This window comes from Orycteropus afer, unplaced genomic scaffold, assembly GCF_000298275.1.
Source record: "Orycteropus afer afer isolate SDZICR_OR568_19922 unplaced genomic scaffold, OryAfe1.0 scaffold00309, whole genome shotgun sequence".
Classification (NCBI taxonomy): domain Eukaryota; kingdom Metazoa; phylum Chordata; class Mammalia; order Tubulidentata; family Orycteropodidae; genus Orycteropus; species Orycteropus afer.
The window spans coordinates 1,337,889-1,350,836 of record NW_006921896.1 but is presented as its reverse complement, the minus strand read 5'-3'; the positions used below and the strand labels follow the sequence as shown (position 1 = coordinate 1,350,836).

Genomic DNA, 12,948 nt, shown 5'->3' with positions numbered 1-12,948 from the left:
AAGCCTGCCATAAGCCAGAGACTATCCCCCAAGGCTTCTCCTTATATACAGGAAGCAGACCACATCCCAAAGCCAGCTACTCAGCTGCTTGTGGTAGACCCCACCATGGAGTTCATTGCCAGTCTCATCATGTGGAATAACTACCACCAGCTGCCCAGCCACTCAACCAGGCCCAGCCAAGTTAACATACAAATTGAACTACCCCAATTCCACCCCTTGTCAAGTTGGCATCTATACAGATCTTCATTGGGTGGCATCTGTACAGATCTCTCTCACTGAGTGGCTTCAGTGCCCTAATTCCTCTAAGTGACGACCTCACCCCCTTGGCCTGGTGGGCCCTGTTCCGCTCCTTCTTGGGCATGGCAGCCCCGCCCCCTCACTCCTGGGCAGTGACTAGAGCTCCATCCTACTGGCTCACATGAATGAGCAGACCCACATTTCAGAACTGAGTTGCTGAAGGCCTGGCCCTTTGAAACCTAGGGGGCTGTGGTGGTTCCACCTCCAAAGGCCATGGTCCTACCCTTTCAGGCTGAGGCAGCTCTGCTTCCGTTTCTTTGGTCTCTCTGCTTCTGCTGATTAATGCCAAAGGCAACCCACTCCGCAGGAAATCTTCCTGCCCTAAAAACACTCAAACACTCAGCTTTCTTGCTCTGTGGGCCAGCCAACCTACTATTCCATTTTCCACCAGTCTTCTCTACCAATTAACACCTGAAGGCAACCCACTCCGCCAGGAAGCCGTCTACCCAATGGCACCCGGCTTTCTCCTCCATGGACTGGTAAGCCTGATGCTGTTTAATGCCTGTCACTGGGCTCTGCTATGGCCATCATTCATGCTGGTTCTCTGCCAGTATCTCTCTGCCAGTCTCTTGGCTCTGCTTCTGCCGTCTCTCATGCGATATGCCAGGGTCTCTCTGCCAAGGTCTCGGATCAAGGTACACACTCCACTCCTGTTTCCACATTTTAGATATATATCAGAGCAGCACCCCACTCTCTCAGTACCATATTCTGTTCTGGTTACCTAGTGCTGATCTGACAAGAATATACCACAAATGGGATGGCCTTAACAAACAGGAGTTTATTCTCTTACAGTTTGGAGGCTTTAAGTCCAAGTTCAAAGTGCCAAGCTTTAGGGGCTGGGTGAAAGCCCCTCAACTTTGGGGTCCAGCTCTGCCTCCTGCTCCCAGCCCATTGGAGATAGAGGTGTTTCTTCACTCAGACAGCTGCTGGCTGCTGAGGCTGATAAGCCCAAAATTAACAAGTAAAAAGGCACAGTCCCAAGGTTACCAAATCACACAGCAGGCCATTAATTCAAATCCATTGTAAGTCCCAAGGTCGGCAGAGCGTGGCAGGCTGCTGAACAACGACATGGCTACATGCAGGGTCCAACCATGCCATAGGCCAGAGACTATCCCCAAGGCTTCTCCTTACATACAGGAAGCAGACCACATCCCAAAAGCTGCTTGTGGCAGATCCCACCATGGAGCTGATTGGTAGTCTCATCATGCGGAATAACTACCACCAGCTGCCCAGCCACTCAACCAGGCCCAGCCAAGTTGACACACAAATATAACCACCACAGAGTCCCATCTAGGACGAGGCAGACAAAGACATGTGTGCCTCCTCCAAGTCTGTCTTTCTGTGATATAACCTTGGGGGTTACATGATAACACATTAAAACAGCAAATACACCCACTTACTGACATGGTTAGGTTCTGAAGAAAAGGTGAATGTGAAAATTGGCATTATGTAAAAATTGGCATTATGAAAAGGTGAATGTGAAAATTGGCATTATGTAAAAATTGGCATTATGAAAAAATAGAGACTGACCACATTAGATCTCAAAATAGAGGATGATTATACACTAATATAATTGCCAAATTACATCACTACATAACTGCCCTACCACTGAGAATCATGGAAAAAGGCAAGGCGACCCATAACCTTAAACATTACAATCAGCATTACTTTCATCTCACACCTTGACATTCATTAGTGCCAAATGTATGCCATTAATGCACAAAATAGTCAGATAACAGATTTTTGCTATGGCTGTAAATACAGAACATCAGATAACAAGATAGTTGATAAGTGAGGAATAGTTGTACATCATAGGATGGAAACAACCTGAATACCATAGTCACCAGATAGAGGAGAGAATCTGTCAAACTACATTAAGAACGATAATTATTTAAATCTTAAATCTATAATTTTTAAAGTCTTTGTTTCCTTGAGCTACTGAGATTTCAGAGTTAGTCTTTTCAGACATCTAGCATTAATTATTCTAATGTAGATTATATGCTGAAGGAAAACCATGCACTGACCAGTCTACATGTAACATCTGAGATGGAATGGGTGTGCAGGGTCACTTGCATTGACTGCATTCAATTTAGCATCAAAAGATAAAAGAAATATCAGTACAGAAAATTAGAATGATACAGGTATGTGTCACTTAATATCCTTAATATGTTCTGTGAAATAGGACTTTATGTGATTTGGATGTTGTGCATTAAAACCTTTCAGGAGCTTGCTTCCAGCTGTCCTCATTGCTGCTGTGGCCAATGCTGCTACTGCTAGAAGCCAGAGGAATGGATGCTGGCAGCAGTGGCAGCTGATGGGCTGGGATGGGAGTGGTGCAAGAGAAAGTAAACAGGGAGGAAGCAGAATGTGCCCAGCCCCACTCTCTGTTCCATCCGCTTGAGTAGAAGGAGCAGCTGGGCCTTGTAGCCCCCATGGCCACCACCACCTACCGACCAGATAAAGCCTAAGAGCCTGCACCCAGAACCACGTCCTCAGCCTCACCTGCTTGTATGCCATTCAAGGTCGAGTGCTAGGAGAGTCTGGGTTTGGGGTCTTTAAAAGCCACTAGGGGAAATAATAAACAAAGAAGAGCTATTTTCCCTTTAAAAAACAAAAGAAAACAAAAAACCTTATGACCATGGATGTATGTGCAGTTGGAGATTGAACAAATGGACATTAAGCAATGTGTACCTGTACTTTTAATTCTTGTGAGATGAAGAATTATGTAACTTTTATTAAAAAAAAAAAAATCAAAAGATAGAATGCTTTTGAAACATGCCCTTGGCTTTTGGAGGGTATTCAAAATATCTAGTTTATAACAAAATATACACAGATAAATGCAAAACATAGTTTAACTTACTCATTCTCTTCTGTGTAAAAATTTACTGAACAACTACTACTGGCTATGTATGATTCTAAGAAAATTGGAAGTTGTCAAAAATTAAATGGAATGCATAAAGATTGTTATCCTAGGCATTAGTGAGCTGAAATGGACTGGTTTTGGCCATTCTGAATCAGACCACCATATGAACTACTATGCCGGGAATGACAGTTTGAAAAGGAATGGTGTGGCATTCATCACACAAAGGATGTTTCAAGATCTGTCCTGAAGTACAATACTGTCAGTGATAGGATAATATCCATAAGCCTACAAGGAAGACCAGTTAATATGACTATTATTCAAATTTATGCACCAACCACCAAAGCCAAAGATGATAAATTGAAGATTTTTATCAACTTCTGCAGTCTGAAATTGACCAAACATGCAATCAGGATGTGTTAATTATCACTAGTGACTGGAGTGCAAAAGTTGGAAACAAAGAATCATCACAGGTAGATGGAAAATTTGACCTTGGTGACAGAAATAATGCTGGAAAACTGCATGGTAGAATTTTGCAAGACCAATGACTTACTCATTGCAAATACCTTTTTCAGCAACACAAACGGTGGCTGAACACGTGGACTTCACCAGATGGAACACACAGGAATCAAACTGACTACATCTGTGGCAAGAGGCAACAGAAAATATCTTCAGACAAAACCAGGCCAGGAACTGATTAGGGAACACACCATCAACTGCTCATATGCAAGTTCAACTTGAAGTTAAATACAGTTAAAACAAGTGCAAGAGAGCCAAAATATGATCTTGAATATATCCCTCCTGAATTTAGAGACCATCTAAAGAACAGATTTGATGCATTGAACACCAATGACCAAAAACCACAAGAATTGTGGGATCATATCAAAAACACCATACATGAAGAAAGCAAGAGGTCACTAAAAAGATGAGAAAAAAAAGAGAAGACCAAAATGGATGACAGAAGAGACTCTGAAACTTGCTCTTGAATGGAGAATAGATAAAGCAAATGGAAGAAATGACAACATAAAAGAGCTGAACAGAAGATTTCAAAGAGCAGCTCGAGCAGACAAAGCCAATTACTATAATGAAATGTGCAAAGACTTGGAGTTAGAAAACCAAAAGTAAAGAACACACTCAGCATTTCTCAAGCTGAAAGAACTGAGGAAAAAATTTAAGCCTCAGTTTGCAATACTGAAAGATTCTATGGGCAAAATATTGAATGATACAGAAACATCAAAAGAAGATGGGAGGAATACACAGAGTTACTGTACCAAAAGGAACTGGTAGATCTTCATCCATTTCAGGAGGTGGCTTGTGATCTAGAACCAATGGTATTGAAGGAGGAAGTCGAAGCTGCAATGAAGGAACTGGTGAAGAATAAGGCTCTGGGAATTGACGGAATACCCACTGAGATATTTCAACAATGGATGCCCAACTGAGGCACTCACTCAGTTATGCCAAGAGATTTGGAAGACAGCTACCTGGCCAACTGACTGGAAGGGATCCATATTTGTACCCATTCCAAACAAAGGTGATCCCACAGAATGTGCAAATTATAGAACAATATCATTAATATCACATGCAAGTAAGATCTTACCGAAAATAACTGAAAAACGCTTGCAGCAGTATATTGACAGAGAACTTCCAGAGGTGCAAGCTGGATTCAGAAGAGGACGCAGAAAAGGAGATATCATAGCTGCTGCCAGATGGATCTGGCCTCAAGGCAAAGAATGACAGAAAGATGTTTACTTGTGTTTTATTGACTATGCAAAGGCATTTCATTGTGTGGATCATAACAAATTGTGGATAACATTGAGAAGAATGGGAATTCCAGAACATTTGATTGTACTCATGCGGAACCTATACATTGACCAGGAGGCTGTTGTTTGAACAGAACAAGGGGACACTGCATGGTTTAAAATCAAGAAGGGATTGCGTCAGGGTTGCATACTTTCCCCATACTTATCCAATCTATATGCTGAGCAAATAACCTGAGAAGCTGGACTATATGAAGAAAAACGTGGCATCAGGATCGAAGGAAGAATCATTAACAACCGATATGCGACAAGCAATATGCTGACAACACAACTTTCCTTGCTGAAAGTGAGGATGACTTGAGGCACTTACTGATAAAGACTGAAGAATACAGTCTGCAGTATGGATTACATCTCAATATAAAGAAAACAAAAATCCTCACAACTGGACCTATAAGCAGCATCACAATAAATAGAGAAAAGATTGAGGATGTCAAAGAATTCACATTGCTTGGTTCTACAATCAGCGCCAATAGAAACAGCAGTCAGGACATTAGACAATGTACAACACTGGGCAAGATGGCTGCAAAGGATCTCTTTCAAGTGCTGAGGAGCAAAGATGTCTCCTTGAGGACTAAGATGCACCTGACACAGTCATGATATTTTCAATTGCCTCATATGCATGTGAGAGCTGGACAATGAATAAGGAAGACCAAAGAAGAGTTGATGCTTTTGAGTTGTGATGCTGGTGAAGAATGCTGAAAGTACCATGGACTGCTAAAAGAACAGATCTGTCCTGGAGGAAGTGCAGCCAAAATGCCCCTTGGAAGCAAGAATGGCCAGACATTGTCTAACCTATTTTGGTCATGTCAGAAAGGACCATTTCCTGGAGAAGGATGTCATGCCTGGTAAGGTGGAGGGTCGATGAAAGAGAGTAAGGCCTTCAATGAGATGGACTGACACCATGGCTGTGATGATGGGCTCAAGTATAGCAAGGATCATGGAGCTGGCGTAGGATCAGGCAGTGTTTCATTCTGCTGTGCATGGGGTCGCTATGAGTCACAAACAACTCAATGGCACCTAACAACACTACTGGCTAGCCTTGAGGAAGACAGAAAAAATACAAAAATTACTCCTCTTGAAAGTTTACAGTTTAGTGGTGAGACAAATAAATAATGTCAAGAACATTGAAGAGATGTTCCAATATCCCAAAAAAAATCTACTTCCAGATGCACAGGTGTTCTGTACTTAATCACGCTCACATAATAGCTACTAACAGGGAGGGGGGGAACGGGCATTAGTGGGAGATCATTACCCTCTGAGAATGGGAAATATTTATTGTTTTATCTTCTTTGGGTAAAGGAGGAAGGACTGTTCTGTGATGTCAGTAAGTCTAGAACAGTTTATCAGGAGATGGTCACCTCCCTGAACAGGGACAATGAGTAATGCCCATTGCCCAGAGGGAGCCTTCCCCTTTTATTATCCTTTTCCCTGCGTATCACCCACGTCTCCTACTCTCTTTCTGTAGATGCCATTTGGCACACTGTCATTTTTGTTGGCTAGTATATCAACCCCCACACTAGTAGAGCTCCAAGTATATCAACCCCAGGAGAGAAAGACTTTGGGGTTCTTCTCCCATGACACAAAGTGGAGCATGCTTGGATGTGATCATAATATCATATCTTGGACAGGGAGCCTAACTTTAAGGAACCTTGGCTAATGATGATTTTTGCTGTTCTACTCATCTCTGTCTTGTTTATTCTATGAGTAATAAATGTCTGTTGATCACACCATTAGAACAGTATCTGGTCTGTGCTTTGCTCCAAATGGACCTTCACACTAAGAACCATTAAGTGTTTTGGCACACTGCATCTACTACCAACGCAGCACACTACTCATTAATGTCTAAGGTTAGAATGTAGTAAGTGATAGGCCAGGACCTAAAGTTAGGTTTACCGGATTCAAAACAAAATCCATATTCTTTCCAAAACTCCAAATGAAAACCAACAGTATTTTTGTTTTTGTTTTAAATCAAGATACTCATTACAGCATTTTAGAAACCTAAATGCAGTCTGTGTGGGTGAATCTGGGACCAAACATCAAACTATAAACTGCAAAGAAGATGATCATGATAGCTTTGAACTTTGAACTTGTGTGTAATGTTTGTTGTATTAGTTTGGAAAACTCAGTTCTGCTAAATAGAAAAGTAACAAACTAGGAGGGCAGATACTACTATTTAGAGATAATATACAAGGAAGTAGCTTGGGAGACATTAGGCACAGATAAAAAGTAGTGATAGAAGAATGAAATAAACTTCTAACACTTATGAGGTACTGTTCTGGTTACCTAGTGCCACTCTGACAGGAAACATAAAACAAATGGGATGGCTTAAACAAACAGGATTTATTCTTACAATTTGGAGGCTTTAAGTCCAAGTTCAAGGTGCCAAGCTCCTAGGGGCTGGGTTAAAGACCCTCAGCCTTGGGCTTCAGCTCTGCCTCCAGCTGAAGCTAGAGGCTTTTCTTCACTCAAACATCTGCTGGCTGCTGAGGCTGCCAAGCCCAAGGTTGACAAATAACAAGGCACAGTCCCGTTGTTACCAAACCACATAGCAGGCCATTCATTCAAGTCCATTGTAAGTCCCAAGATCAGCAAAGGATGGCAGGCTGCTGAACAACAACACAGCTACATGCAGGTTCAAGGTGCCATAAGCTAGAGACCATTCCCAAGGCTTCTTCTTGTATACAGGAAGCAGACCACATCCCAAAGCCAGCTATTCAGCTGCTTGTGGTAGATCCCACCATGGAGTTGTTTGCCAGTCTCATCATGGGAAATAACTACCACCAGCTGCCCAGCCACGCAACCAGGCCCAGCCAAGTTGACACATGAACATAACCACCACAGGCACTAAGTATGTAATGCCTTAAATGAGTCAACCATTGATTATGCCCATTCTGTCACTATGTGTTCTCTGCCTGAGACCTGCAGGTAAAAATCCATAACTGTTCAGCAGTTTATTCAACAGTGCACTGGCAAGTTAACACCTATGTCCACGAGTACTTGCCCCTGAAACATTATGCAAAGTGAAATAAGCCAGGCACAAATTAGTAACTATTACATGATCCCAGTTATAAGAAAAATCTAGAATAAGCAATTAAATAGAGACAAGTAGATCAGTGATGACCAGGGACTGCAGATAAGGAGGAATTGGTAGTTATTGTTTAATGAGTACAGAGTTCCTGTTTGGATTAATGAGTTTTAGAAACAAATATTGTGAATATAATCAATGTCACTAAATTGTATACTTTAGAATGGCAAATTTTAAATTTTCCCATACTTGAGGAAGGCTCATATGGCAGAGAGAAAGAGAGATTAATAGACAGACTCAGGATATGTAAACATTATGTAACACTGGATCTAAAATGTATTGGATGCCCCTTGTACCATTTCTAAGCAGTAAACACACACCATCTTCTCCCCCTTGCTTTTTGCTGTGTTTTAAGTTGATTCAATAAATCATATGACTGGAATACTTAATTTCAACTGAGCCTTTTTGAGTGGTGCCCATAATTCCTGCTTGTGCTACTGGATATGCAGAAGGTAGCTGATGGTGTCAGGTGGTAAAGCTACAGAAGATGAGGTCCCAAAATTAAGGACAAAAGTTACAAGGGTGAGAAGGATACCCTTGGGATTGCTGCCAACACCAGAAAATTTGGGGACTAAGTAAAGAGGAGTGGTCCACCTGGTCCCTAGTAATACCAATGAAGCTGACCCATGAGTTCACTGATCACAGACTGGGTCCTGACCTCAACCGTAAATCAGACCACCCAGAGTACAGAGTATAAGAATCTAGAGAAGAGCTGGGACTAGGAAGTAAGAGGATGCAGGCAGAGTATGCTGGGTGAGGGGAGGAGGGGACAGGAATCTGCAGCCAGCTGCTGGGAGTCTGTGAAGGCCAGAAGTTGTGCCAACTGTCTTGCCCTGCCACAACTTGCCTGGAGGAGAAAGGATTCATCCTGCGCCTTGGAACTAAGAGCCAGCCTGCTTCTACCAGCTGTGCTTCTAAGCCTCCACTGGCAATGCCTGCCTACGCAAGAGGCTCCACTAGGGTCTGGATGCCCTTTGCTGCCCCCATCTGCCTGCAGTCTGCAGCGCCAGCACCTTGGAGGAGTGCGCAGCAGGGGCCCTGGGGATGTCATGGTGAACAAGAGAGCCTGCAGTCTAGTGGATGGAGGCCCACAGGATGTAGACCTACCAAAAACCAAACCAAACTTACCGCGGTGGAGTCGTCTCCGACTCATGGCGACCCCTCCTTGGGTTTCCGAGGCAGTATCACTACAGAAGTAGAATGCCCAGCCTTCTTTCTGAAGAGTGGCTGGAGGGTTTGAACTGCCAGCCTTCTGGTTAGCAGTCAAATGCCTTGGGCACTACACCACCAAAGCTTCCATAGACATACCAGAGGCCTGTTAAAAGTTATCTGGAAGCACATTGTTGTTGTTGTTGGGTGCAGTAGAGTCAGCTCCGACTCACAGTGACCCCATGAACGACAGAAGGAAACACTGCCTGGTCCTGTGCCAGCCTCACAATCCTTGCCACACCTGAGACCATCATTGCAGATGCCATCAGTCCCTCTGGTTGAGGGCCTTCCCCTTTTTTGTTGACTCTCCACTTTACCAACATGCTATCCTTCTCCACGGAATGGTCCCTTCTGACAACATGACCAAAGCACGTGAGACAAAGTCTGGCATGAAATCATGCGAGGAAAGAAAAAAGTTTTCCTGATGGTTGGTTCAAGTAGGAACTCTATGGTAGATTAAGGAATGTCTGGCTTTTCCTCAGCCCATTGATCTCAGGTACTACTGGCATTCCCCAGAAGACACTAGTGATGAGAGACCCAAGGTCTACAAAGAGTCGCTAGAAATATTTTAGCATCTCCAGAAAATAGAATGTAGCTCTGACAAAAGTTTATAAGGTCCTGGGTGCCTGCTGACCTCACGCGTGCTGGCGCACCCTGTGCTCTGAGTGTGAGCCATAGGAGCTGCCATAGCAACGGCCTGGCCGCCCAGACCACAGGCGGCTGCCGCCGCCACCACCAGCACCAAGTCTTCAGCGCCGGAGGGGTGTAGCGGCGGCGGCCCAGGAGGCGGCGCAGAACCGGTAGACAAGACCTTCCCTTCCTCGTATGCAAACAGAGGCGGGAGAGTTGATTCCAAGCATGCCTTTCCAGAAGAAAGTCTACTATCCGCTTGCCGGTGGTCCGGGGAGCCCGGTTATCCCTACAGCGCCTGCCGCAAACGCGGCAGGGGCAGCCGCCATGGCTTATATCCCCTCCACCGCGGCTTCCGGGCCCCTGCCCTTCTTCCAGTTCCGGCCACGGCTGGAGAGCGTGGACCGGCGGTGGCTGAGTGCCATCGACGTGGATAAGGTGGCAGGGGCCGTGGACATCCTCACGCTGCAGGAGAACATCATGAATATCACTTTCTGCAAGGTGGAGGACGAGAAGTGTCCGCACTGCCATTTGGGAGTGGACCCAGTACTGCTGAAGCTCATCCGCCTGGCGCAACTCACCATCGAATACCTGCTACACTCGCAGGAATTTCTCACAGAGCAGCTGCACTCGCTGGAGGAGCAGCTGCGCCTGAGCCTCACTGACTATGATCAGAACAAGAAGCTGGTCATCAAACAGGTGGAGGAAATCAAGTTACTTAAGGATGAGTGTAAACGAAGGGAAGAGGTGATCTCCACCCAGCAGCTGATAATTGATGCCAAAGGCAGCTATTACCAGTGCCATTTTTGTGACAAGGCTTTTATGAACCAAGCTTTTTTACAAAGTCATATTCAGGGCTGCCATCTTGAAGATTCTCACCTTGAGAATAAGAAAAAGGTGCAAACAGATAAGCTCCAAGGTGGGACTGACCTGTTGAAGGAGCAGCTGCAGCTCACCCATGCAGTCAGATTCTCTAAGGAGTATGAAAGGCAGAAAACAAAAGAGGAAGAATTTCTGCAGTTATTTCATAGATGGAAAGAAGAAAAGGAAAAGCCAATTGATGAAATGGAAAAAGTGGAGGAGATGTTTATGAAGGAGTTTAAAGAATTAACTTCTAAGAATTCAGCATTAGAAAATCAATTTTCAGAAATACAGAAGTCCAATATGCTGCAGATCAAGTCCGACACAGGCACAATAAATGACGCACATGAGTTTAAAGAGGACTGTCCTCAGTATCTCCAGGATTTCCAAAATGTGATGCAACTTATTGATAGTCAGGAAAGCAAGTGGACAGCTCAAGCTCAAGCTCTTCATCAAGAACACAAGAAACAGGAAGCAAATGGCCAACTCCTATCACATAGAGAGAAACTTCGGATTACAATGATAGATGAGCTAAATGCAAGTAATGTTCTATACAAGAAGATAGAAGAGCTAGGGCAGACACTGCAGGAAGAGAATGAGCTGATCATTACTCAGAGACAGCAGATTAAAGAGTTTACCAGTAAACCATTAAACAATGTCAGTGAACCCAAAGGGGCTCTTTTAACATGGCAAACTTTAGAATCTAAGCCAGCTGTACCTATGAATTCCCCTGTACCACAGACTTTGGATGCTAAATCAAGTCTAACTGTAGCACATGTAAGGAAGAATAAGCAGAAATTAAATAACAACAAAATACATTTAAGGAAAGCCTTGAAGACTAAATCTTCCCTTACTGAGGAAATAAGAACAGTTTTAGAGCAGAGTTTGGTGGAGAAACTGGAAACTCTGGGGATTGGCGCAGATACACGTGGTATTGCAAGTGATCACTTGGATAGAGTGCTGAGGACTGTGGAACTGGCAAGACAAGAGAAAGAGAGACAAATAGCCAACAGTAAGCAAATTCGAGAATTCCTTGTACATAAGGTCAGCTGTAAAACTGAGGAGAGAATGTTGCTTTCTTCAGATAAGTATGGTGTTTCTCAAGTAGATTCCTTTTCAACTGGAAAAATCCCCAAAGCAGTAGAGCTTCCTCAGCAAAGCAGACATTTGGCTAGACAAAGACCTGTTTTTACTGATAGGACATTTGCTCCAAAAATTAGGGAAAATTTCTTAGAAGATAATTTTCCCAGAAAGTCTCCAACTATTATTACTCCCCTTTTTAGTTCTGAAGGGGAATTGGATGATGACCACCTCATACAGGCATATACATCCCCAGAGTTATTATTGCCTGTGCAGCCATCTAACAACAACAAGAATAGCTTTGGAAAGAGCACTGCCAAAAGTGATACTGACTGGACTGAGGGAAGTGAAATTGAGGTCTCTGATATCTCTTTCAAGCCTGCAGGGACTTCCATTAAAACAATAACTGAAGAAGTTGAAAAGACAGTTTTGAATCACAGAAATATTAATAAATCAGTTGGTGGAATCAATGTTGCCTAGGTGTTCATTAAATAAGAATTACAAGAACTAAAGTATGTAGATGTGGATGATGATGACTGGGACATACCATCCTCAGAGGAAGAAAAATCTTTGAGGAAAAAAAACAGAGAGACCAGAAGGAATCTCCAGTCACAAAGAATGAATTCTACTCACATGGTTAAGTGCCTGAGGTGCATCTAATCCTAATGGGCCAAACAGAGAAGGACTTGAAGAAAATGAATCAAGCACATTAAAAAGTAGCTTAGTAACTGTGACTAATTGGAGTGATTCTTCAGATGTCTAATTAAAATTCCAAATGTCAGAGGTTCTTCCAGAAGCCAATAGCATTTCATCCTCACAGTATTTCAGTAACCTGCCTACAGGACTCCAATGTTCACACCCTACAGTATTTCTCATAATAACAAGGAAACCTATTCAGAGAACAAGGATCTCTTTAATGGCATCAATATAGTACTGAAAAACAAATCGTCAATAGTATTTTGAGGTAGATAAAGGTGTTTAAGACTTTGGCTGCTTACAAATAATATCACTGAAGTCATAAAAAAGTTTTTCTTCAGAACAGTACTCTAGTGTTAAATATTTTTTTCCAACTAATTTCTATTTTTTTTTTTTAACTTAGAGCAGGTTTT

The 12,948-nt window shown here is 43.1% G+C and overlaps 1 protein-coding gene across 1 annotated transcript; it reads left to right on the top strand.

Moving 5' to 3' along the window:
* Positions 1-10,093: 10,093 nt before the first annotated feature.
* Positions 10,094-12,602, top strand: LOC103206252 (zinc finger protein DZIP1-like). The gene is given in 3 exon segments (XM_042782415.1): positions 10,094-12,419; positions 12,422-12,472; positions 12,475-12,602. Coding segments are annotated over 3 exon segments (2,505 nt in total).
* The last annotated feature ends 346 nt before the right edge of the window (positions 12,603-12,948 follow it).